Genomic DNA, 25,790 nt, shown 5'->3' with positions numbered 1-25,790 from the left:
AGAGAGGAGATGGCAATAGTATTTGTTCCCTTCAGGGCTCCAAGAGCTGTTCAGAGTCTCGAGACAAAGAAAAAATTCAACTTTCCTTTTTTCCAACAAATCTTTCCCAGTCACCTTTCTCTCTCCCTGTGCCTTAGCAGCACAGGTGGTGATGACAACGTTTTTAGAGATTTGGAGCAGGTTGACAAGTGCAGGGGAAGGGATCAGTGCAGCAGCATCAGAAGGGCCAGTTATGGAATGGAGATCATTCCCTGGGCTCTGGTGTTTTGACACTATAGAAGACACTTTTATTTCTGCAGCATACCACTGATGAGATGATATTTAAACTCTGAAGTCATTATTCACTATGAAGACTGCAGATATTCTGTGCCAATTAAAATGTGATTGATACATGCTAATTACACTTACCACTGTGCAAAAGTTTATTTTATTTTATTTTATTTTATTATTTTTTTTTAGGAAGGAAGCGACAGATTCCCTTGAGTGATATTTTTGCAGATGGAGCTGGTAACAATACTATTATGCCAGAAGAGATCTTGGTCTCTGTCTATATCCCCCATTCTAGGAAGGTAAATTTCTAATTTGTTTATGCAGTATTAGATACTATTAAATAAAGAGCCTGGGAGTGGGGTGGGGGGAGCATAATCTCTATGTTTAGAGTCACACTGTCATTGCACGCTTTCTGAATTAACCTTGATCCTGCCCATGCTATACTGTCTCCCAGTTTAAGACAAAAAATACAATTAGCAGGTAGTTTATAATATGCAAAGAGTGATATTCAGATGAAAGATCACCCCAAAATAATGAGAGCAATAACTACTGACAGCTCATTACAGAAGGGGGTCTTGCACAGCCTGCCATAGTCCTCGCTTGAGCAGGCTGCCCGCCTGTGTTATGATTGGCATCAGTCAGGTAAAGCCTTGTCATCTCTTGAGGATTTTGGCTGAAAAGAGATAAGATTAACATGTTCACGATGCTTTCATAAATGTTGCTAACTGAATAATAGTCTTAAGGTGGTACTGTGTTTGCAAGAGTGGATGTGGGATCTGATAAGAGAATTATAGGCCTGAAGTTTGGCAATACTTTGAAGCCTGCAAGCTTTGTTCACATTCTAAATACAACCCCACTATCCTCCTCCTCTGCAAAAATACCTGTCTTCTAACTATCTACTAGGAAAAGGTCAAGGTCATATGAACTGTATGAATGATGGAAGATCAGGTTGGGGCTGCTAGAAAATCAGGGAAGAAAAAAAAACACTAAAAGGTTAATAGAAGAGAGTAAATGGTTGACTTTTTAGGAAGTGGAATTTGTGTGCTTTGTTTTTTATTCCGTTACTTCATACTCTGCAATAATAAGTTCTGCTTTCAGATACTTGCATGTGTGCAGGTTTTCCACTTCTGTCTAATCTTGCTCAGGGCGAGTATGTCTCTGCATTTCGACAAGCACCACGACGGGAAAATGCTCTCCCAATAACCAGTGCTGGTATGAGAGTTCTTTTAGAAGAAGGCACAGACAAAATAAAAGATCTAAACATTTTCTATGGAGGTAGCATCTCGACCACAATCTGTGCAAAACAAACCTGTCAAGCACTTATTGGAAGGTATAGTATCGACTTTTCTGTCTTCTTTGAATCTCTGGATAAATGCATTTTGTCTTGCAATATTGAGAGACAGGGTATACTCTCGGAGCATGAAAGTATGAAAGAACACAGATTTCACGTGCCTAGCTGATCCCATTTATGCCATATTCACATAAGCGAATGATGCCTTGAATGATGACAGTTCAGGATTGTTACATTTTGAACTCTGCGTACACCTCAGAAAATCTCACCTTGTGCCAGTCTTACTTGACTGGAGTCACCTCATGTTGCTGATGTGTCATCTCTGACGCTGTTGGCTGTGAAGAGGCATACAAAGGGGGTGCTGCTTGATTACTATCAAAGGAGGCAACAACAGGAACACTTGGCGATGGCTCCCCAGTAAGAGGACATGGCTTTTTCCTCCTTTGCTTACTGGGTTCAAGGGTTTTGATTTGGTCTAAGGTGATAGCTACCTACCTTGAATCTCCTCTGCTACCGGGGGAGATGAACAGAGGATATCAAGTTTAGTTCAGTTCAACATTATCAGCCAACTGGTAGTGGCAACCAGAATTTACCACACATTCCTGTGTATCACAGCTGAGGTAGATGATAGAGAAGGATATGAAAGAGAATAAGCCAACGGCTTTGCATATTTTGCCTAGGACTATTTTTCATACCTAATGGGCAAATTAGGAGAAAATAAGAGCCTAGTTTAAGCACCAGAAAATAAAGGATAAAATGTAAATTCATGGCAACCATTTTTCCTACACAATCACTGACTATGTTCTGAGTTAGATTTTCAGGCATTTCACATTGTGTTGGTATTTATCCTATACTAGTAAGGTTCTCACTGTATAATTACTTGGTGCAGTTCAATTATTAGGTTGCTATTTCCATGAAAATGTTTTTCAGAATACTTGAGCCTTAACAATATTAATGCTTTTGGTTATATTGTGACAATCCTGGGAGCTAGGTAACGCACTGGAGTTACGTTTCCTATGTATTACAGCTCAGTTCAAAGTTTGATCACAAATGAAAATGAGGCTCTGATAAAATTCTTTTAAGGTCAATGTGGCCAGTGGAACATTCCTGTTCAGTTAAATAGAGTTTGGGTTAGTCACTAAATACATTAGTCTGTTATAAAATGTAGCAAAAAATAAACAATCCTTGATTTCAAAGGAAATCTTACCTGCTAACTAAATTAGGGGCAAGACGGAGTTCATTCTTAAACAATTTCTAAAACACAGGGCTGCACTAGAAGAGTCTAGGCACTGAGAGAGCACATAAAGGGTTTGAGTGAATGACCTGAACTGTGTAAATACTCCTTAGTGCAGTTATCTACTTTATTAAAAAATAACAAAAAGTAAATGATTAAAAAAAAATCTTTGAACCATACTTTTTTTGTGGAGATGCCTTGGATCAAGTGTCTGAAATTGTAGGCTTGAGTCCCTTTCTTTTCAGTATTTGATTTGGCAAGTTCATTTGCYTTTTGGATTGCATTTAAATTTGAGGTCCTTGGACCTCTGATCATCCAGACCTAATACAAAACACTGGGGCATCCTTTCAGCCTGTAACTTGAGTTTTCCTTCCAAAAGGCATGAAGGCACATGGGTGCAACTCTAGTATAAGTTAGGCAGTGAGGTGTGAGATATGAGCAGCGAGATAGCTGGATACGGTATCCATGGTCAAGTGTACCTGGACTCAAGCATTGGGAAATGTTGCTGAATTCCTTAGGTGTGACGGCCCCTTACTACTGTTGCTTTCAAGTCCTTCAGTTTGGCTTTAATAGATACAAGGAATGAGAATTTCAAGTGTGCTCAAGAACCTTAGGAGCACGAGTCAGGCCTTGGTCTGGCTTTTCAGTCTTTTCAGTATCCTTTTGTCTACAAGATCCCCAAATAATCTCAGATGCTTTGCCTGACATTTGCTCTCACTTTGCAATATCTTTCCCATGCCTGGGAGATGAAATCTGCAATTAAGTCAAGCAGTATAAAACTGTTTCTCTACATTTAGTCCCGCTGTACTGTTTCACTAGTTGAAGTACTCATTACCTGTTGTTGCTTCAGGTGCTTAAATTTCTTCTAACATGTTTATATTTTAATATCCAAGGCTGTGTAGCTATGGAAAACTGTGTTAAGATACCTCAAGAAAACAGCCTTTTCAGAAAATGTGAAGCAGCTTTCTGGTACTCATCAGATCCTTTGAAAGCATCTCCAGTTTGCATCAGTATCATTATTCACTTTACTTTAAATATAGGACTATCTGGGGACTAGTGATAATCCATAAGAGTATTAAATCAGCTTTAAATGTGTATGTAGGGTAAGTTGAMACAGCACTCAATGCTGCTGACCTAAGTGACATTAGTTCCGTGACCAACTTTGACCTATGCTGTTTTCAGAATTGCAGGCCATCATTAAAATCAGAATTCTGGCTTTGTTATGAACAGGATTATGCATATGGTACGAAGGTAGTAATGTAATTTATATTTAATTTTTTGATCTTCACTCCTAGTTTGTTTACATGTGTGTTTTTCCTGACAGATACTGGAATGAGAAGATGCTGGATGAAGCTTGCAGACTCATCCTTAAAGAAATCGCTCTTCTAGGCGTAGCCTGGGGTGGGAAAGTTGACTATAAGAAAACTCTGGTAGTCAGCTTCTTTTATAGATTTTTCCTGGAAGTATTGCAGTCTTTAAAGACGATGGTAAATGAGTTGTCTTTGTTTGTTTTTGTGCAAACAAATGTCCAAAGTGGTTTTGGTATTTGTTGGTTGTAGTAGTTTGTAGAATGTGCTTTGCTGTCTGTCTAGTGTTATCTTTAGACAACAGATAGAGGGTTAGATGCCCATTTAACTTTCAGGTGCCCAATCCTTTGACATTGGGCTGCCTTTTTTTTTTTTTTTTTTTTTTTNAATAAAGGCAGCTATGTTAATTCAACAATATATCAGTACTGATCTCTCAGGCTCAAAGAAAACATATATGAGGTCATATGCAGCCTGTCTACTATTCAAAGCACAAACAGCCAAGATACAATAAAGGCTCTGGTAACTTTATGCTAAATCAACCATCCTTCTGGTATGAATTGTTGACTGGGTGAAGAGGACTCAATAAAGTTCACTGGCCCAATATTTTCTAGCTGTGATTTATTTATTTTTGTCTCAAGATCTGTTCTCCTGAGGAAGAACATCGCTTTTGCCTTTCTCTTGTGTGTTTATGTGTTACCTTGAGCTTTTTCCTCTGAATTACCATTACCAGGAGTGATTCTATGCCAGTTTTGATCAGACTGCAGAGCAAAGCTCTTCTGACTAGCGCTGTTTTGTGTTGCTTGCTTAAGCATATTTGCTGAATGCAATACATTTTTTAAAATTATTTAGTAAAATTCATAACTATTTTAAAATTCTTATTTTAAAGCCTTTCTAACTGAAGACTTGAAGGAATTTTCTATGAGAAGAGATTAAATTTGGTGATTTTGGTTGTTAGTTTTTTAAATTGGAATATGAGTTTTAATAGTAATTCAGTTCTTTTTTCAGGACCCTTGCCACTATCCTGGCATACCTATGGAATATGGCAGTGTCCTACAGGATTTCCAAACCAAAATGCCACAGAGCATCCAAGTATACCAGGCAAGTGATTTTTTTTTTCTTTTTAAGACTTACGGTAAAAAGTCATGGTTAAGGGGGACCCTTGCTTTGAAGATCAGATACAAACTTTTCCAAAGGAATGAGGGCAACAGTAGCAAAATACTTCAGTGCTTGATTTTTATATATATCTAAATCATAAAAATCTTGTCTGTTTAAAAGAAAAAAAACTCATGAGTATTCTGAAAATTTCTTCTAAAACGTTCACAAAAGGTAAATAAGCGTAACAAATGCCACATTAACCTGCTTAAATTCATTTTAGCAGCGTGAGCAACCCAGCTGGAAAAACTTCAGGAGTAAATTGAGAAAATTGAGAAGTCCAGATCTGTAGATATCACTATAGTATTCTTATCTCAAGATATACTTTTCCTAGCCCTTAAGAGGACTCTTAGCTCTTACTATAGAGTTAGGAATCAAGAGAGAGGTGTTTGATGGATGCCTGTGCAAATTAACGAGTGTTATAGGAGAATTCACCAGTAGAGGATAGCAGAGACCAACTCTTGGATTTTCTTTTGACAATGCTAACCCTTGTGAATGGATCTCAGTGGGAAATAAGCCCTGGAAGGTTTTTTTGATATTTTGATGGCCTCAATAAAGACAAAAATCTGAAGCTTATGAAAACCTAAATAAAATTCTGATGAAATCAAGGGAAACACTTTTTTTTTCAATTTCAAATATCCTTTAAAATAACTTTTGCTATAAACTATTTTAAATTTAAGTCATTATATCCAGCTTCCTTTAGAGTTATCTTCAAAGGAAAGAAACTGGTCACTTTTAAAAGGGGCCAACATTAAAGGAACTAGTTCTTTGTCATCTTAGGCTACTGTGGACAATTTATCCCCCAGCCACAAGAAAATGATTGAGCAATGGAAATGAATACAATTTGTTATTAAGATCAGTTGATAGTGAGCAACACAAATTATTAAAAATGCAGAAAATCAGCTTTGACCCTTGAAATGTCTACCTAACTTTTTGAAATCTCTATCTTTTGCCTGAAGTTCTTCCTCAGAATGTTACTAAGCTTTTAAAATTAGGAAAAAAGAATGTGTACCATAAAAGATAAATACCTGGTCAGACGAGATGGTTAAAGTCTTCTATTAATGGAAAAGCTGAGATGATTTTAATTAGACAGCCATCTGAGGAACTTCAGGAAGTCATGTGAAAAATGTTTCTTATCCTTGGGCTAAGAGCAGACAGTGTACTAGAAAGTGCAGGAGGAAGGAATGTTTAGTGAGAATACTTGTGTGCTGGAAGCTGTATGAGAAAAAAGATTTTGATATCTGAGCAAATAACTAGTTCTAAATGTGGAAAAGGAGAATACTAGTGTGATCACTGCCCCAGAGATCTGAATAATGATACAGAAGTGAGCAACAGTTAACTGATGTGGCAGAATCAGCTGGCAAAACTGAGTTAACTGCAGGAGAGACCTAGCAAAATAAGGTTAGTAAGGCACTAAATTCAAACACAGGCGCAAGGGAATAAAATTAAGAAGAAAATATTATCATGTTGATTTATATGAGTTAATTTTAATCTTTCAGGGAGAAAGAAAAATCCTAGGAATTACTGCAAGTAGCTCAAAATGTAACACCAGACACTTAAAATACAGAGCAGATGCTAGTGAGAATAATTCAGAGAATTATTCAGAAAGCCTCATGACACCAATCAATAAAGGAGGAGGCTGTCTGTCTCAAAAGGAATGTTATTTGTATAATTTTGATGTAAATGATTAAGGAAAAAATCCATGTAGACGAACCTTTGCAAGGCTGTTGAAAGTCTCCTTAGGAGAAGAAATTGAAGAAACCCTCAGGAGCAGCAGTCAAGTCCTCCATCCTAATCTATATTCGGTATTGAACCATAAGAGGATACTATGAACAGTTGTTTCTTCATCTGATTTTCTGATTAATATAAGAACAATATGGCTATTCTTCTGTAACTGGGGATTTTGCATATTTGTACAGGACGTAGAGCCAAGTCAGCCTCCCCAGGATCCTGTAGGACGTCCCATTATGCATCAGTCTGGAATTAAGCATGCCACAGGTGAAGCAGTTTACATTGATGACCTTCCTTCTGTGGACGGGGAACTCTCTCTGGCTGTTGTCACTAGTTCCAGAGCTCATGCTAGGATTGTGTAAGTGTTCAAAGTGTATCTGAAAGAAGTGTTACTATGAAGTGCTGAGATCTTTACAGCAGACTAATGAAGTCAAGGTACATGTACACAGGACAGCACCCCTGGTGAAAGTATTGACTCGAGTACTGGAAGTCACTTTAGTGTGGCAGTATTGTTGCACTCTTGTCTACTGATCTGGAAGACTCCAGCTGGGCTTCCCTATCTCGTGCCATATTACTGTGCTAAGAAGGCAGAACTGTTTCTGATCCGTGAGCCAGCTTAGTCGTTGCTAGTCTAGGTACCTCCACATAGTGCTGTGCTGTGCTGTGCAGTGCAAGCAGGCACCTAAATTCAGCTTTACCAACATAGCTTTGAAATCTCAACCTTACTATGATGTAAGTTGTTTGGGATTTAGGAAAGAATGCTGCAACATTGCAGCAGCAAGATAGCAAAGCTCAGTATGAGACCTTATAGGAGGAGATGATGATTGTCTTTTGAAAGAAAATCCATTTCACTCACTCATGCTCTCATACTGACCCATGCGAATGCCAGGATACATTTATCTTAGCAGTTTGTCCAGTATTCAACCATCCAGATGCACATATTCAAGTGGTGTGCCCAACGTTCAAGCACCAAGACATATCCAAGTGGTCTGATCAGAATTCCTTTTGATGACAGAGCAGACTGCAGATGCTAACTATGGAATCCTTGTCATATTCCTTGGCTTATTCTTGGGTTGGTGATAATATGCTGGGTTTGGATGTGCCTTTTTATACTCTTTAGGAGTTGACATCTTCCCATCTCTGTGAGTCAGTAGGATTTATTGACTCTCCTTTGTCTTCTGATATGGGTGTCGTGAGAAGATACCTGCATGTGTGATGGGATTTTGATGACCTGCCAAACTAAAGGCCATCAAAATGTGCCATTGTTGGCATTCCTTCTGATGCTTCCACACCCGTACATTCCCATTCATTTTCCATTTATACCAATCATACTGTAGAATTTTTAGTTGTATCAGTTCGATATCTGTGTAGGCTGTGAGGTCTTAAAAACAAAAAGTTGCAGTTGTAGTGTAATAATTGTGCAGCGATTTTTTTAATTATTAAATCAGGGCAGTTTAGACATTCTAATGGGCCCATGACTTCCTTAGATCTAGAGTAAGGATCTTCTGGAAATGAAGCAAATTAGTAAGTTTTTTGTTGTTGTTGTTGTTTGTTTGTTTGTTTTAATTCCCTGTGACCTAGACTTCTTGATGTGCCAGGAAGAGAGGGAAAAGACATACCTGAACCTGTGTACAGATTCTGGCCATACAAAAAACGTACCTGTTTCGAGTTTCCTCCATATGTGCAATACTTCATAAAACTAATGCATTACACTTCTTTTTTCCCACATCCCAATCAGGTCTATAGATATATCAGAGGCCCTGAAAGGACCAGGTGTGTTTGATATCATAACAGCTCATGATGTCCCAGCCACAAATGAGTTTTACTATTCCAGTGATCCAGAGATTTTATTTGCAAGAAACGAGGTATAACTGCATATCTTTTTCTTTGTTTTTTTAACTGATTTTCTTCATTTTTAATTGATTTTCTTCAGTCCTTTATAATGAAATTTGACCTGATGATTCCTTAATTTTTGTATTGTATATGTGTCAAGGAATAGCCATATAACAAGGCAGCTTCTTGCAATTTTTCCCACTCCCTTATCAACTTCAGAATAACTGATGTGCATTATATTCTGTCTAGAAAAATGTATAAATCAGAGGAATACAAATGAAACATAAATCTCAGAAAACCATCTGAGTTGTTGTAAGAGTAAATTTTACTGAAATTTAGGGCAACGTAGGTTTTTGGGTCAGTTATGAATTTTTGGAATACCTTATTTTCTGTTGTTCCCTAGTTATACTGGTCTTTCTAATAATTTGTTAGCTTCAGGGATGTTCTAAAGCAAATTCAAAGACCCAAGTCAAAGCAAAATTAAAAAAAGGAAATGTGAATAGTGTTTATGTGAAAGAATAATTTCAGCAGGACGTGTGGGAATCACTTGAGTCCACTGTTCTATTAAGTGATGTGTATTTTACAGGTGATTTGCGTTGGTCAGATTGTCTGTGCTGTGGCTGCAGATTCATATGTTCATGCCAAACAAGCAGCTGCAAAAGTGAAGATAGAGTATGAAGTACTGGAGCCAGTGATCTTGACAATTGAGGTACTAATCACACTTTTCTTCTTGTATTTTTTTTTCTTTTATGTATTTAGGCAGGGAAAAGTTCACTGTTCACTTGCTGTTTTTAACATGATATTCTAAGGAAACAAGGTGAACGTGAACTTCTGATTCATCAATCCATCATTATCCCCTAAAATAACTTTTTAACCTAGTGGGCCACTTTTGACTACTTGTGATAGATAGGCAACAATCTCAAAATTATTAGGGTCTGTAAGCCATAATAACACATGAAAAACGCTCTTTTGATGTCCCCAGTGAGGAAGAGACAATGAGCCCTCTGGCAGTTTCTAATTTTTGTTTTGGTACCAACCCCTGTTCGATCAGCGTATGTATATTGGCTGAGCAATCAGCTTCTGATTGTCCGTAGCACTKTTTTTCCAGCTATCTTTTTTCCAGCTAGCAAGCCAAAAAGTTGGACTGGAAATACAGCAAGTGTTAGGGGTATGTGGGAGGAAAGATGTCAGGGATATGAAACATTTTGGAAATGTGATGTGGTAGTCATAGGGGAAATGGAGTTATGATATGTTGTGGAAATAGGGAGTAAAGGACACATTTGCAAGATTATTACGTGCTTTCTTGGTCATTTGCTAGATGTGTGGGAGGAAATAGTCCACTGAATACATTGAGTGAGCTCCCTTAATAAAACTACTACCATCAATAACACAAAATAAGTCAGGAAAGCATTGTCTGGAATCGATAGATAAACTCATCAACTATGGCAGTAAAATAATGAAATAGAGTTCTTCGCTGACTCTAGTAGCTGGTGGTTCAAAAGTCTGAAGAGGATGGTGTTCTCCCTGAGAGTAAAATGCCACTATAAACTGAAAATGTTAAAAATACTCAAACTGTTTGTCTTTTTCTCCACTGCAGGAAGCAATAAAACACAACTCATTCTTTGAGCCAATAAGAAAACTAGAGCAAGGAAATGTTGATCAGGCATTTGAAACTGTTGATAAAATACTTGAAGGTAAATTGTAGAGTATGTTTGGTGAGAAGAAGCTGTCAATATTTGGAATTGTCTGTTCCTTTTCAGGTGCCAATTCTGCCTTTTTTTCTCAGTAATGTCACATATGACCTTAGGCCTAAAAAAACTCTTGGTCCTCTGTAAGAAAGTGTGATTAAATCTAGTGATCTTGGGGTCCTGATACAGTCTAACTTTCTTCCTTCTCTGTCCTTGATACAGAATCATAGAATCACAGAATAATTTAGGTTTGAAGTAGGTCATCTAGTATAATCTCCTGCTCAAAGATTCTACAACCTCTATGGGCCCCTGTTCCAGTGTTTGATCCACCCTCATGGTTACAATTGTTTTCCTTGCCTCAGGTTGGAATTTCTCATGTTTCAACTTGTTCATTGCCTCTCGATCTTCCAGTGTGCACTTCTAAGAACAATCTGGCTCTGTCTTCTCTGTGCCCTCCTGTTGGTTAGTTGTAGACTGCAATAAGATCTCCCCTTACTCCTCTCTTCTTATAACTGAACAAATGCAATTCTGTCAGCCCATCTTCATACATCCAGTGATCTGGACCCCTTACCATCTTGGGAGCCTTCTAATGGACCTATCTAATGTGTTCTTGCTTTGGATATGCTACAAAATGCATATGGACATGCATATATATATGCTCTATTTAATATTCTCATCATCTGTAGACAATATTAATGTGCTATTAATCAAATTCTGTTGTTTTCACTGGAACCAGGACAATCGAAATCTGTAGAGTTTAATCTGTGTTTTTATTTTAGATGTTGCTCCTTCATAAATGATGCATTGGAAGATTTGACACTGACCTCTATAATTTACATGATGATAGCCAATTGGTTCTTTCTGGGTTCACGTTCTCTCTCCCTGCCTCTCTCAGCATTTGTTTTTTTCTCTTTGGATCAGGGCAGATTCACATTGGAGGGCAGGAACATTTTTACATGGAGACTCAGAGTGTGCTTGCTGTTCCAAAAGGAGAGGATAAAGAAATGAATGTGTATGTGTCAACACAGCATCCAGCAATTATCCAGGTAATACACTGAATTCTCAGAGAACTTGTGACAATAGAGCTCTTTGTGTGGTTTACAAATCCATCTTGCCAGTTTAAAAGAGCAGGAACATGAAATTGCACATTTGGATTATCCCACAACAGTTGCTTTGTAGTACTGCTGTATCTTAGTGCACACYCATCACTCTGCCATAAGGATAAGGAGGAAGTAGAAGTCTCTTATTTCCCTCTGAACAAAGTACCTCATGCCTACTAGTGTAGGAATGAGAAACTCCCTATTGGGTGCTGATGATCCTCCATCACCAGTAGCTTCCATAGAGCTGGGGAGCATTCAGTGCCCTGAACAGTCGGTCTGCTGAAGGAGTGATCGACTGTAATAGCTGTAGGGGAGACCTCTGCTCTGTGCCAAAACTATAAGGCAAAAACTTACAAACTCTGACACTGCTTATAGTCTGTATTGCAATAGCCATGGTGCATAGAACTGACAGCATTTCAGTGAACACTAGTGTTTTGTTTTCAAAGCCTGTTGCTCAGCTCTCTTTGTCATTTCTGTTACTTTTATATCACTAATAGCCAGAAAGCATGAAGAACTTTTAAGTGTCTGAGAAAATGATGAATATTACATATTTGAAACAAGAACATTCTTGACATTTGTAAGACCTTTGATTATTAAAAACTAAATGATTTGAATTTAGTTAGGAATAATTAAAGTAACTTTATGATTTTATTAATTAATGGAAATAATAAAATATATGCTTTAATATCTTTTACTTTTTTTCTGCTGCTTCTCACAGTTTGGGTAATGAAATCTAAGGCTGTTAATTTTTCACTTTTATCTCTGGCCCTTTCACATTCTCCGTAGTAGAGATTTTGACAGCATTGAGTGTTTGTTGTTGTTGTTGGTGGTGGTGGTGGTGGTGGTGGGTTTTTTTGCTTTTTAAGCTGAAAATCCTGCTAGCATCTATGGAACCCTTTTCTGGAAAAGGTTCTTATTGCAAAACCTAAATGTTATGCCTAGTTTGACTTGAGAAAGGGTCCTGGTACTGATATAAAAGAGAAATTTGTTTTACAGGAGATGGTAGCTGCAAGTTTAGGTGTTCCAGCCAACAGGATCATGTGTCATGTCAAACGAGTAGGTGGAGCTTTTGGTGGGAAACTCCTGAAAGCTGGTTTACTGGCATCAGTTGCTGCAGTGGCAGCAAACAAGTAAGTGAAGTGTGTGTGTATTGGGATATCAAGAAAAAAATTGGATGGACAAGTTTTGCACCTTGGCTAAAATGCTTTCTGCTTTCTCCAGATTTCTAGCTAAAGAGTCATAAAATCCTGACTGTTCACATTTGGTAAAACTATTCACTAGATTTTTTGTTTGTTTTGGTTTGTTTTGTTAGTGTGTTAAGATGCTCTAGACTCATCTAAGTTGATAAGACTGTCAGAAATCAAGATCAGTATAAGCTAGAAATGTTCTTTAAATGGTTGACCATTAGAAAGGACCAGCCCCTGAGACTGAGGTTTTGTATGTTCATTCAAAACATCATGTTAGTAATCCAATGCTATCTTCTTCAGGATTCTGCTGTGCCAGTGGAAGAGGTTATGCATGGAGCTACTTCTAGGAACAAGTCTTTCATTCCTCAATTTTTTTCAAWCAAAATTAGCTTAAATCTATTTGCTATTATGTCTTTGCTAATTCTAGTTGAACTAGTTTAGGAATCAACACATGCAGCTCCACTCCCCAGATCTGGCAAGACAATATCCTCTGGCTGGGTTTGGCAGTTAGCTGACAGGACAGTAACCTCTATTATATGCATAGATTATTTATTGCAGAATACACATTATGCTACATCCTGTCCTAGCTAAAGTGATCTTATAATCAGTGCGGTTAGCTCAATACCTGCCTCTTTTAATACTGTCACTGTTGTACACACTGCTCTTGATTATTTTTGGCCATATAATCTGTGTTTTGCATTAAAACAGGCTGTGCTAACAACAACATTTTTCTTTATAGGATGACTTAGTTTTACATCTTATGTTCATTTTTCAATAATAAATATTTTAAACCATGTATGAATGTAAAGACTAATTTGCTTATTTTTATTATTATCCATATTTTTGCTTTATTCCAAGGCACCCTATTTCCATATGACTCTGAATAGCTAAGGCTGAATTCTAATAGCTATTAGCTCACTTAATACAGTTCAGTCTTAAAACTGCAATGACAGTTTCTTCTGAGGAAATTTGCACTGAATTGTCTAGCTGTCTTTCAAGAGGTGAAATGAAAATGGATGTGATTCTAAATGCAAAAAAAAAAAAAAAAGAACTATGTACATAGCTTTAAGCATATGTTTAAATCTTTTAAAATTAAATTTAATCTAAATATATATTTAGATGCATGGCTAGACCTGGATTCATGACGAATAGCTGTCCTATTAATAAAATCTCTAATTTTGTCTGAAATTGTCACTTTTCTTTTGTTGATTTAGAACCAGCAGAGCAGTCCGTCTTGTTCTGAGTCGAGGGGATGATATGTTAATCACTGGAGGTCGACATCCTTTTATTGGTAAATACAAAGTGAGTGCCACAAGAATTCAGTGCAAAAATAACTGACCGTAGTCTAAGAATGAGATTTCAATGTCGCTGGTTAATACTTGTTCTAGTAATGAAAATAATTATAATCAATTCAATTTTAAAATAAAACCATTAACCAGGAAGTCAAGAGAGAAAATTGTTGTACAAACCATTCTCTGCACCTATCTCTGTCTCTGCAGTTTTGGACTCTTCTCAACCCTGCTCTGTTCAAGTCCTTTTCCTTTTATAGCTCTTCTGTTCTTTTTTTCCTGGGAACCGGAAGCCAAATGCTGTTACTAGTTCAGACATCTTCTGCACAGGTTTATTTCAGACCCTCCATATGCTCAAGTTCAAGCAAAGGAGTAGCTAGCTTTTCTTGGAAACAGTGTCATACAGGAAAACTTGTCCTATGGAGGAAACTGATCTCATTCCTGCTCATGCACTGTCATGGGACATAACAATTCATTAGGGCAAGTTTTGTCTCCTTTTTCATCTCTACTACATAGATAAAGGGGTTATACAAGGTGCCTACCTAGAGCTGAAAATAAACTGTGGCTCCTGATGAGGAGCTGATCAGGAACTGATGAGTTCCTGATTCAGGAACTATCATTAGTGGCAACAGGTGAAAAGAGACATATGAGATAAAGATTAACATTTCTTCATTTTTTAAAAAAGCAAATGTTATACTACATCTGCCAGACACCATTCTTACAGTAAGAGTGGGAATTAACTTTGTCTACAGTGAATACTCCTAAGCAACCCAAAACACTTCTCAGTCATCTGTTGGGCAAGGCACATGGACATGGGGCTTCCCTGCTTCTTGATCTCCCATTGGAATAATGTTGCTTGTTGTATGCTGTACCTCTACAGATCACTGATGACAGCTAGGAAAGCCCATAGCCCCTTACTCTCTTGCCTTTCCCCAGTTTCTGTGAATGGTACTGCRGAATGAATAGTGCAGTGTAACACCRATTGTGTGGCTCACATTGATTTCCAAAAAGCCAAGCACGGAAAGGTGAATGCATGACAAAATCTAAGAAGGCTGTGTTGATCTACTCTAGGTTGGCTTCATGAATGATGGTAGGATCATAGCTGTGGATGTTGAATTTTACATTAATGGAGGATGCACCCCTGATGAATCTGTCCTGGTAAGGATTTTATAAGCTGACAAATCTTTTAACATGAAGGAATCATTAGCTAGGAAGTGATGAAGGACAACTTCCATTGCACAGATACTGTTATTTATATAGCCTTCTGTCTTGGGGACTCTGAACACGTTTGAAAATTTAGCTTTCCTTATTCAGTTCAGTGAAGTACTGTACAACTTTTCAGTATTTCTCTACATGTTAACTTTATGAACAGTTTCTCAAGCTTATTTTCCCATAATAGACACATCAGCTAACGATGTATTCTTTTAAAATACACAATGCCTGTGTGTGTGCTTGCTTTTGTGTCTACAAAGCTGGGAAGGCCTCCCTTAGCCTTCCAAAAATAATCACAGTGATAATTGTCTTATGTTATTAGCTGCATGTGTTTATGTACTTAGGTCTGCAGTTATTGAACTCTGTACCTCGCTTCCTCACTTACCCACCTTGCAGGCYTGTGTTGCTTGCTTTAATAGCAGTCACAAGCTATCTGTGTTTGCATGGGCTATTTTGTCTGCAACTGAAATATTTGTAGTGGTCACTATCCTGTTATCGCTGCTCTGCCTATGGTATTTTCTGCAATTTTTAATTCTAACCTAAACTAACCAGCATAAACTGGTACTGAAAAAAATGACCTGAGTTTGAAAAAAAATACAGGATTAAAAATATGTAAGTCGATACAGATCACATTATGTCAGAACCAGCTTCAGATGAAATTCTACAAGGTTGCAATTTGAGCTGGTAGAGCTGGGAGTAGAGGGAGTAACAACCTTTCAGAGCACTGCTGTACAACTGAGTAATGTTTTCGTCCAACTCGGTTGCAGCCAAAATAGCACTTGTGACACAACAACCTGACTCTCTAACCTCCTTCCCTGATGAATCATTCAATAACAAGTGGTTTATTTGTGATTCCTTTCCATTCTATTAGCATACCATTAATAACTCAGTACTTCTAAAAGGACAAAGAGACTTACTGGAAATGAAAGTTTTGCAGTTTTCCAGTTTTCTAAGCCAGTGCAAGTTATCACTGTGTTCCCAAGATAGTATTTTGGGATTTATTCTTTAGAGAAGAGCTTACTCTAAGCAGAAAGAGCACACATTTTCTGGAAGCCAATCCAAAGGAATTTGCTGCTTACGTTGCAGCCCAGACAGAGGCAAGATGATTATTACTCATTGTAATAAAAACTGACCTTCAAGCTCAGGAGTTGAATACTGACAATCTTATGCTTAACGGAATCATTATTCATTCAACAGTCAATTATATGTTTTAACTGACTGTGATTGCACCAAGAGTAGAACAGAGATTTTTGGGAGGAAATCTTGGTATAATTTAGAATTGTTACATGATACACTGTAGTCACTATAATTTATCAATAGCCCTCGTATGCAGTCTGATCATCTTCATACATACACTTTYTCTGAAGCGCATAAAATTAGTACTCATAAGAAAAAAAAGTTTTGTTTTTATTCCATAAACAATGTTTCAATTCACTTTTTCTATGTAAAGGTAGCATTATATGACATTATGCATATGCACAGTTATTAAAACAAAACTTTCTTAAGTTGTGTTTATCAAGAAATGTTTTGAAATTTGTTGTTCAAAGCTCAGTAGAAACACCAGGAGTGCAGGGTTAAATTTGCCATTTGAGAAAACTATTTGAAGAGAACCAGTGACCTCTTCATGAGATATAAAGACATTTTTAAACTTAAGTTTTTATTTATTTTGAGGTATCTAATAAGGATTTTTTATTCTTGTGTTTTTGTATTTATCACGTGAAATTTCTAAACAAATAAACATAAGAACAAGAAGACACTGTAGACTGTGGAATTTTTATGCTTTCTGCCAGACCTAAAACTTTACTGTGAATTTCTATAGGACATGATAATTCAAAATGCTTTCACAGCTTTTCACAGTTCGTTTCATAGTTCTTGTTGCTTTAAGTCTAACTTGCCTATTTTTAATTTTACATGATTTCTGGTTTTGAAGTAAGAGCAAAATCAAACTTAAAATGAAAACCAATTACATCCTTAACTACTGCCTTACTGACTAGCATTCGACTGCGAGTAGCACCAGCTGTATTCTGTGAATATCCAAAGAAAAGAAYTGAAATGTAGTATTATGCTGCTAGATAAATCTGTGAATAAAGTCTGCCTGTATGGATAAGAGCATTCTTATTGCCAGTGATTTACAGAAACCTGATTTTAAAGCTAAATGTCCCAAGTTTTCGTAAGAGGAAAATCTAAATGTGAACATGAAAGATGCACTGTTCTGACATTTAACCATACCTGTTTGCCCCCTATTTCAGGTAGCAGAAGTATCCTTATTAAAAATGGACAATGCATACAGGATTCCCAACTTGAGGTGCTGGGGTTATGCCTGCAAAACTAACTTGCCATCAAACACAGCATTCAGAGGGTTTGGTTTCCCACAGTCAGCRCTGGTGACAGAAACCTGGATAACAGAAATTGCAGATAAAACCGGTTTATCACCAGAAAAGGTGAAGAAATGAAGACATCTTCTCTCTTGAAATAAAGCCTGTGCAGTTTGAAATTTAAAATTCCTTGAATTAGCTCAACTGCTTGAACAAATCTTTTCTAAGTCAAACATAATTTGTGTTAAAATTCGTAAATACTTTGTTTTCAGCGTGTGATTGTTGAATGAACAGCATGCTCTTGCAAACTGAACTGAACTGATAATTGTTCAAACAATACAAAGTTATCTTTTTCTTATCTACTAGTCTCCCTAAATGGTCAGTCGGATTTTAAAATGGTTATGTGATTTCTGTTATTTTTCTTATTTCAGATTAGGCAAATAAACATGTACAGGGAGAATGAGCAGACACATTTCAAACAGCAACTTGATCCACAAAACTTAATACGGTGTTGGAATGAATGTATGGAGAAGTCTGCATATTACAGTAGGAAAACAGCTGTCAAGGAATTTAACAAACAAAACTACTGGAAGAAAAAAGGAATTGCCATTGTTCCGCTGAAGTTTCCGTTTGGCATGGCCACACGTTATCTTTCTCAGGTTAGTTTCTTTAAAGGATAAGTGAGATAAACTTTTCATTCATAGAAGACTACAGTTGCTTTAGCTTAGAATGTAAAGCAAGTTTTACCTTTCAACTCCTGGAAGATTGTCCTTGTCCTAGTTGTTATTTCCTAGAGGCTACATTGGCTTCCAACTCTTTTTGAGATGAGATCAAAGTTGTTTGGCCTTCAGAACTTAGGTAGCTTGGACCCTGACTACTTAAAGGCCAGCTCCATCTCCTGTGATATGTTATAGAACAGTTGAAGGACTTTCATGAAGAGTCTTTGAGGACTGATGGCAAAGCATTCATTGGATAAGTTGTCCATTCTAGAAATTGCTTCAAGGTTGCTTTTACTGGCCATGGGGGTACTATAGAAGCAGTTCTTATAGATGTAACACTTTTGTGTCATCAAAGAGTAAGTTTAGGGAAGAAAAGGAAGATGGTGGTTTTGGTCTGTGTATTTTTTTTAATGTAGATGCTCAGCGCTTTTGGGATAGACAGTGTTTTATCAATTGAAAATTAATTGGCTGGCTTGTATTTTATCTGATTGGCTTTCTGTTCAAGACTAAACTCACAGAGCCCCTGATAATCTACAGTGCTACTTCCAGTTGAGTCCAGGAGAAAAATCCCATTCAGAACATTCCTGCTGTGTCTGGCATTGATAGCCTGCCCAACTCATGCAGTCCAAAACCCTGTGTCCATAGGCTCACAAACTTTGACAAGAAAGAAACCAGAACTTGCAGCAATTTGCATATCCAACCACTAAGCAGGGAGATCCTCCAGCTTCTTTTGGAACCACCAAGGTTCGGGTGCCAGGTCTAACTTTATTTTAGGAGCTAGGAACAAAAAGAAGCAGACATCCAAAGATTTGCATCTTTTCCTTTTGAAGCTCACTGAAGAGAAAGAACAGGGACTAGCATTCAAAATTTTGCCTTCTGCTCAAAAACACTGGACAAAAAAATTGAAATATGTTTTAAAACACTATGCTATTTCTCACAAGTTTAATCTTTCTTTCTTTTCTTTCTTTTTTTTTCTTCTTTTTTTTTCTTTCTTTTTTAGGCTGCTGCTCTAGTTCACATTTATACTGATGGGTCTGTGCTTTTGACACATGGTGGAATTGAAATGGGACAAGGTATTCATACAAAAATGATCCAGGTACTTGAGAACAAATATTACCTTGGGCTTTATCTGTCATGCAGATAAACAACAGGAAGGTTTTCTTCTTGGTTACTGTAGCAGCTGAAGGAAGACAAGTATGACAATTTCTTCTAACCATCATAGCTGGTGGTTCTTTGCATCTATCAAGCTAGGAAGCAACAGTGCTTTCATTAAGAGTCACAGGGACCACACAAAAAGAAAACGGAGTGTTTACTTTTATTATTACAAGGTGCATGGAGGTGCTTTTTAGAAAGAAGGTCTTTTGGGGCTTGCCCCACATAACTCATAAAAAAGAGAGTTGATGTCCAGATTAGTGTACAATCTAAAGAGATGAGATTATCATCTTTGTTTAATGAATAGTTGAGACACAGGTCTTTAAAGACATTTACCATGTCAATGAACCCTTTGAATCTGGGCCTGCATGTTTTGCCTTAAGTCTTCCAGAAATTCACCAGCAAAATCAAGAACTTAGTGTGAGTCTCTGGAGTTTGAGTCCAGCTGAAACACTGCCTTTTTCTGCTTCTGTACTGACAGACTCAGCAGATTGGCTACAGCTGGAGATTGGAAAAGTACCTGGAGAAATATTATCTTTCTTAGTACCACTGACTTTTAACAACTATAAGGGAACTGTTGGAATGTTTAGAATGTTCCTGAAACACATGAGGATATGTTCTTCTTCCTGTAACAGGTTGCTAGTCGAGAGCTGAATATCCCCATGTCGTATATTCACTTTTGTGAAACGAGCACAACAACTGTTCCTAATGCCTGTGCCTCAGCGGGATCTGCTGGGACAGATGTCAATGGAATGGCTGTGAAGGTAAAGAGTGGTATTTAGTTTAACACAACTCCTTAGTCCTTGTGATATTTAATGCCTGCCAAAATTTAAGTATTGGAGATCCTGTAGAAAACAGCTTGGAGATTAATGATAATACTACTGGAGATTACCAAGAAGAAACATCACTTGTTGACAGTTTCTAGGTAATGGTACTTAGGAGTTTTCAGAATATAATCCAGACTTTCCCCAAATGCTTATATGTTTGACTAAATCCTTGTTTCATCTAGCAGAAACAATTAACTAGTCCTATCTAATCCCRTATCTTATCCCTGTTAAGAGAAATTTCCTGATTCAGAATGATTCCAGTCTTTATAACTTAAGTCCTTGTAAGGCTTGTGTTTATGTAGTTGAAATAACACCTCCTACCATGCTTTTTCAAACCAACATCACAGTAAGAAATGTATTAAATAAATACCAACCAGGATATATTAAGTACTAAGTAGTACCAAATGTGTCTTTGTTAATTTTTTGTTATTTTTTCCCAACTTCTTTCCTGAACAGGATGCTTGCCAAACTCTTCTGAAACGCCTACAGCCTATAATCAACAAGAACCCAAAAGGCACCTGGAACGACTGGGTAAGAGAAGTGAATCATACAGAATATGTTTGTGTGCTTGCAGCGACTGTGATATACGTATTGCAGTCTGTTGGTCTTCTAAGCCTAATAAAGCTAAAAAATGCAGAAACAGGTTGATTCAGCATGTACGTGCTTGATTTAGGTATGTTACAAACAATACCCCTGTCATTTCTTGTGGGAAAGGTCAGAGAGTGATCTGTACAGCCACATTCAGAGTTGCTGAAGTTTTTTATGTACAGAAAATAACAGCTTGTATAATAATGTGACTCACCTCTGTTTACCTGCAGACAAGCTGTTGCAGAATGATTACGAGGGTATTTCTATACAGTCAGTTTTCCTACATGGCTGTTCTTTATTTTTTTACCAAATTAATAAACAAAAGCCTTCTCAGCCTTTTCCTTCCATCTGTCTTCTGTATGCAGTGTATTGCAGAACTACAAAAAAGGTAGCAGGAATCCTTCCTATTGTTCTGAACTGTAATTAGTTATGTAATAATCACCTTTGGAATACGATAATACAGAAATAGTGCTAAAACTGTTCATAGAAGTAGACTATCTAGTGCCCACTTGAAACTGGATTAGAGTCTTAAGGTTAGAAACTGAATGTTCTTAACTATAAGCCTTCTGCATATATCCACTATTTTTAGCAATATATTTTATCAAGGTATGGCTGAGAACCAGCTCAGAGGTTAAAGAAGAGCCCATTCCTTACTTCTGTTCAGCCAGTACTATTTTGTGATTTACAGCCTAATGAAAACAATAATCCTTGCCAAGAGACATTTACAGATCCAGTACACCAGAGTGGTAGTTCTCACAGGATTAAATACTGTAACAATTGTGAAAATATAAATTAAATCTGGAAGTATTTATTCCTATTGATAGAAGGTAACATTGTAATACTTGTGGCAGCTAGATAACTGACAGCTACATAGGCGAAGATAAAATACGGTTCTACTCGAATGAGTAACAAATTAATTTGAATAATTCAAACATACTGAAAATATTAGCAGAAATGGCTGACCTAAGAAAGAACATTAATCCACATAGGAGGTAATTTTACATCTTTCAAAGTAAATAAATTGCAATTAAGTAAAAATAATAATTAAAAAAGACTTTCTGACTTGTAATCTAAGGAAATCTGACATGAGGATCACTGAGAGGGAATAGATTTAGGACCTCATACAGTCATTTGTAAGCCACTGGCATAAGAACACTGAAAGAGCACTTACATTGTCAGCTGTGATTTTTGTGCAAATAAGGTCACGTAGATCTTCTATCTCAGTGATTTATCAACTAGGTCTGTTCATCTGACAAAGATACCTRTTTCTGTTGAACTGAACAAGGAAATCAAGCAGGACCATTTTTGACTCCGGTGCTACCAGTAATAAAGATTCCGAAAGAACATTGTTGACAGGTCTATTTGTTACTGCAAAAAGAATTCAGATTGCTCCTCCAAAGCTGGCTTAGTTCTGCAGCATTAGGCATCATGTGCAGCTAAACATCATTAATGTGACTGGTCTACATTTTTTACCAGTTTGTTATAGTTTATTTTTTAAACAAATACGTCTCTGATGTGTACCTTCCTGAATCATTGACATACTACAAACACTGCTGTACTTTACAGATTAAAGAAGCTTTTAAACAGAGTGTGAGTCTTTCAGCTACTGGCTACTTTAGGTAATGTATTTTTATCCTTTAAACATGCGTGGATTGGAAAGGATAAATACAAGCACTGATTTCTGAAGATAACCTATGCAGTGGATAGGAGATCCTGTCCAATAGTTTGTTGGTTTCTTTTTTTTTTTTTTTATGACTCGACTTATATTTTATGTAATTCCTTGATATTTGGGAGTTTGTAATATAAAGTTCAAGTGCTAATTCATTGCTGGCCTTGTGTGGACACTCTAGAAGGGACCAAGAGAATATTTCCTCCCATCCCTGCCCCATGATTCTACCATAAGCAACCTGGGAAGCGTTGAAAAAGTAACTGCTGCCAATGGCAAAAGGTGTGCCAAGTGAGTTATAGTTTATTTCCTAGAAGCTATATTGCTATAAACTGTAAGTATTGCTGTACTACAAATTACTTACTTTTCTTCACAAACATGGTCACACTAGGTTGTATAATAGGTAGAAAAGAATGACAGCATTGGAACCTTATTCAGCACACAACTGTATATGGCAGCCAGGTATACTTATGGAAAATTAGATCCATTTGAATCTGGATCTGAACCTTATGGTAATAAGGTTACCATTTTCCTTTAGAAGAAGAAAATTTTTAAATATCTGACTGAGTTTAAGAGAAAGCTCATAGTATTTTCTTAAAAACTAACTCAGGAATCAGATGCTATGCTTCAGCACTAATTAGAAGAGAGTTAGGGACTTAGTATTCACATGAGGAGTGGATTTTGAGAAAGATGAATGGGGCTGCTCACTGTGCTAGTTTTATAATCAATGTTTTGACCTCTCTGCCTCTGGAGCTTCAGAAAATTCCCACTGTATATACTTTTTGGGATGGATTTATTCATAACAGCAAGTTATTGTAGGACACAGTTATCTTAATGCTTAAAGACAATCTCCACAAGATATCTCTGCTCTTTCCAGTGGAGTCTCTCAGTTCTTTTTCCTGAAGTTTTTCATTCCAGAATGTTTTTGTGATTCTGCTTATTATAAATTTTTTGAAATGGAATAGCATGTTTGTCTGCTAAATTCTGTATAAATACTAGCTCCATCAAACATAAATAGCCAATTCTTTGTAGGCTTTTATGGAATTTACCTGCTGGGATTCTGACCTGCTTTTTTAGATTCTACTTTGAAGTGGTTTCAAACTTTAATTTGCTCATCTGCTTTATGATGATAATGCAAACATTCATTAGTTTCTTCTTGTGGATTTTTTTTTCCCACCAGAGGTTACAATGAAAGTATGGATTGGGAGAAAGGGGAAGGACAGCCATTCACGTATTTTCTTTATGGAGCTGCTTGTTCAGAAGTTGAAATTGACTGTTTAACAGGAGATCACAAGGTAAAAAAATGAATGTCTCACGAGTTTTGGAAATAATGTAAATGAGGTTTCACTAGAATTCCTTGCATTACTGGATGCTCCAACAGCCATTCAGGTTCTGCATTAATAAATCACCTGTGTTCACGTAGTCATAAAAATAGCAGCAGTGTAAATGAAAATTGTGGGTAGAGCAGAATAAAAGCTGTACACCATTAATCAGCTTCTAGCACTTACGTGTTAATGTTGCATTGGTTCACCTTTTGGGTTATGGCAAATGCATGACATGTTCTCTACTTCTTCTCTTCATGTTTTGCCAGCAGRYAAATTACAGCAGAGCTCCATATTCTATTTCCAGGTTCTTGACCATCTAGATAGTTAGATGTCATAATCCTCTGATCCTGCATATACCATCTGCTGAACATAGGACTTATTTCTCTGGGAATTTTCTTTTGCAGTGGGGAAAAAGCTGGCAGGACTGGCTCTGGCTAAAATTCCACTGGAGCTGACACAAGCCCATTTTACTTGTGATGAGTATTGGAGATTATTTTAAGTTGTGAACCTGGAGGGGCCTCTCTTTATCATACATGATCCAACTCGGTACTAAATGTAACCCACAGTGTGTTCTAGTGTCTCTACTACACACATCTTTCTTGAATTTTTTTGACAGAACCTCAGAACAGACATTGTTATGGACATCGGTTGCAGCATAAATCCAGCCGTGGATATAGGACAGGTATGTGCCAAGAATTTTCTGCTGTCTTATTTCTGTTAGATTGATGAGTCTTTTATCTGAAGTGAATATTACCTTTATTAGCTCAGAGACTATTAATTTCTTACTAGATAATATTTTAGATCACAGATCATATTATGATGTCCTTTACTTGTAGTCTTGCCCTGTTGGAGTCAGTTTCAAAGCGTCTGTAGATGTCAGTGAAGCTTGAAATTCACCCATGATCTCTCTTGTCAATTTTTAGTACTTCCTATACTTGTATGTATGTGTGTATGGTGTGTGCATATATATATGTGTGTGTGTGTGTGTGTGTGTGTGTGTGTATGTATATACAACCACTATCTGCCAGACTTAAATCCTGTTTTTGATGTACAGTTTCTAAATTCTCCTGTTACATGACCTGCCTTCCCAGCTGATAGGAAGGAAACTTTTTTTTTTTTAACTGCAGGTTSGTCCACACATCTCATCGCTTGATCAGGAATGCACTTTTCTCTTCTTGATGTAAGAGAGGAGTGTGAAACCTTTTCCCATCATGGTAGCCCCAAAAGGTTCAGGAATCCCGCTAGTCAAACATGAAAGAAAATGATCTTCTAATAGCTGGTGATACGAAACAGTTCTTGCCAAAGTTGTACCCATTTTACCAAATATGAGAAAATAAATGCTATTTCTTCTCTTATTTTAAGATTGAAGGTGCCTTTGTTCAAGGCATTGGACTTTACACAATGGAGGAATTAAAGTACTCTCCGGAGGGAGTCCTCTATACACGGGGTCCAGATCAGTATAAAATCCCTGCTGTTTGCGATATTCCAGAACATTTCAGTGTTTCTCTGCTGTCGTCTTCCCAAAATCCTTATGCCATCTATGCATCCAAGGTAAGCAAACCATYACAGGGCCTGATTCTTTAACCTCAGTATAGTCAAAGTAATTACACTGATATAAAACACATAAGCTTCCCAGTTCCTCCCCTAAAACATTTCTTCARATAGATATCCACACATTAGTTTTGTTTATGACATCTGGGAAGCTGCTGTGATATGATATAATGTGAGACATTACTGCATATCCATCATGACTGGCAAGTGGTAATGTTAGAGTTTTAATAACAGACTATAAAAAGGGTCAAAAGGTACAAGATGAATTTAAAGCTATACCTTTAAAATGAGGTGACAAATTAGAGGGTTAGAATAAAAATGACCAAGAAATTGCTAAAGAAATCTTAGAAACA

The 25,790-nt window shown here is 37.1% G+C and overlaps 1 protein-coding gene across 5 annotated transcripts in view; it reads left to right on the top strand.

Moving 5' to 3' along the window:
• Nucleotides 1–25,790, top strand: part of LOC146598992 (aldehyde oxidase-like) — a 47,047-nt gene that overhangs the window by 17,752 nt on the left and 3,505 nt on the right. For 4 of the 5 annotated variants that reach the window (XM_085299454.1, XM_085299452.1, XM_085299457.1 and 1 more), the window contains 21 exons: nt 460–569; nt 1,416–1,600; nt 4,120–4,282; nt 5,108–5,200; nt 7,174–7,343; nt 8,724–8,850; nt 9,405–9,527; nt 10,416–10,512; nt 11,428–11,552; nt 12,603–12,736; nt 14,008–14,095; nt 15,154–15,240; nt 17,544–17,735; nt 18,041–18,268; nt 19,329–19,424; nt 20,116–20,244; nt 20,764–20,838; nt 22,462–22,514; nt 23,742–23,856; nt 24,503–24,568; nt 25,249–25,437. In XM_085299454.1, the coding sequence (XP_085155580.1) occupies nt 460–569; nt 1,416–1,600; nt 4,120–4,282; nt 5,108–5,200; nt 7,174–7,343; nt 8,724–8,850; nt 9,405–9,527; nt 10,416–10,512; nt 11,428–11,552; nt 12,603–12,736; nt 14,008–14,095; nt 15,154–15,240; nt 17,544–17,735; nt 18,041–18,268; nt 19,329–19,424; nt 20,116–20,244; nt 20,764–20,838; nt 22,462–22,514; nt 23,742–23,856; nt 24,503–24,568; nt 25,249–25,437 (2,645 nt within the window). The remainder of the gene's footprint in view (nt 1–459; nt 570–1,415; nt 1,601–4,119; nt 4,283–5,107; nt 5,201–7,173; nt 7,344–8,723; nt 8,851–9,404; nt 9,528–10,415; nt 10,513–11,427; nt 11,553–12,602; nt 12,737–14,007; nt 14,096–15,153; nt 15,241–17,543; nt 17,736–18,040; nt 18,269–19,328; nt 19,425–20,115; nt 20,245–20,763; nt 20,839–22,461; nt 22,515–23,741; nt 23,857–24,502; nt 24,569–25,248; nt 25,438–25,790) is intronic. The other variant, XM_085299455.1, reaches the window with a different exon arrangement.

This window comes from Rhea americana, unplaced genomic scaffold, assembly GCF_003343005.1.
Source record: "Rhea americana isolate MKP2758 unplaced genomic scaffold, rheAme1 scaffold_15, whole genome shotgun sequence".
Classification (NCBI taxonomy): Eukaryota; Metazoa; Chordata; class Aves; order Rheiformes; family Rheidae; genus Rhea; species Rhea americana.
This window is presented reverse-complemented; position numbering and strand designations above follow the sequence as displayed.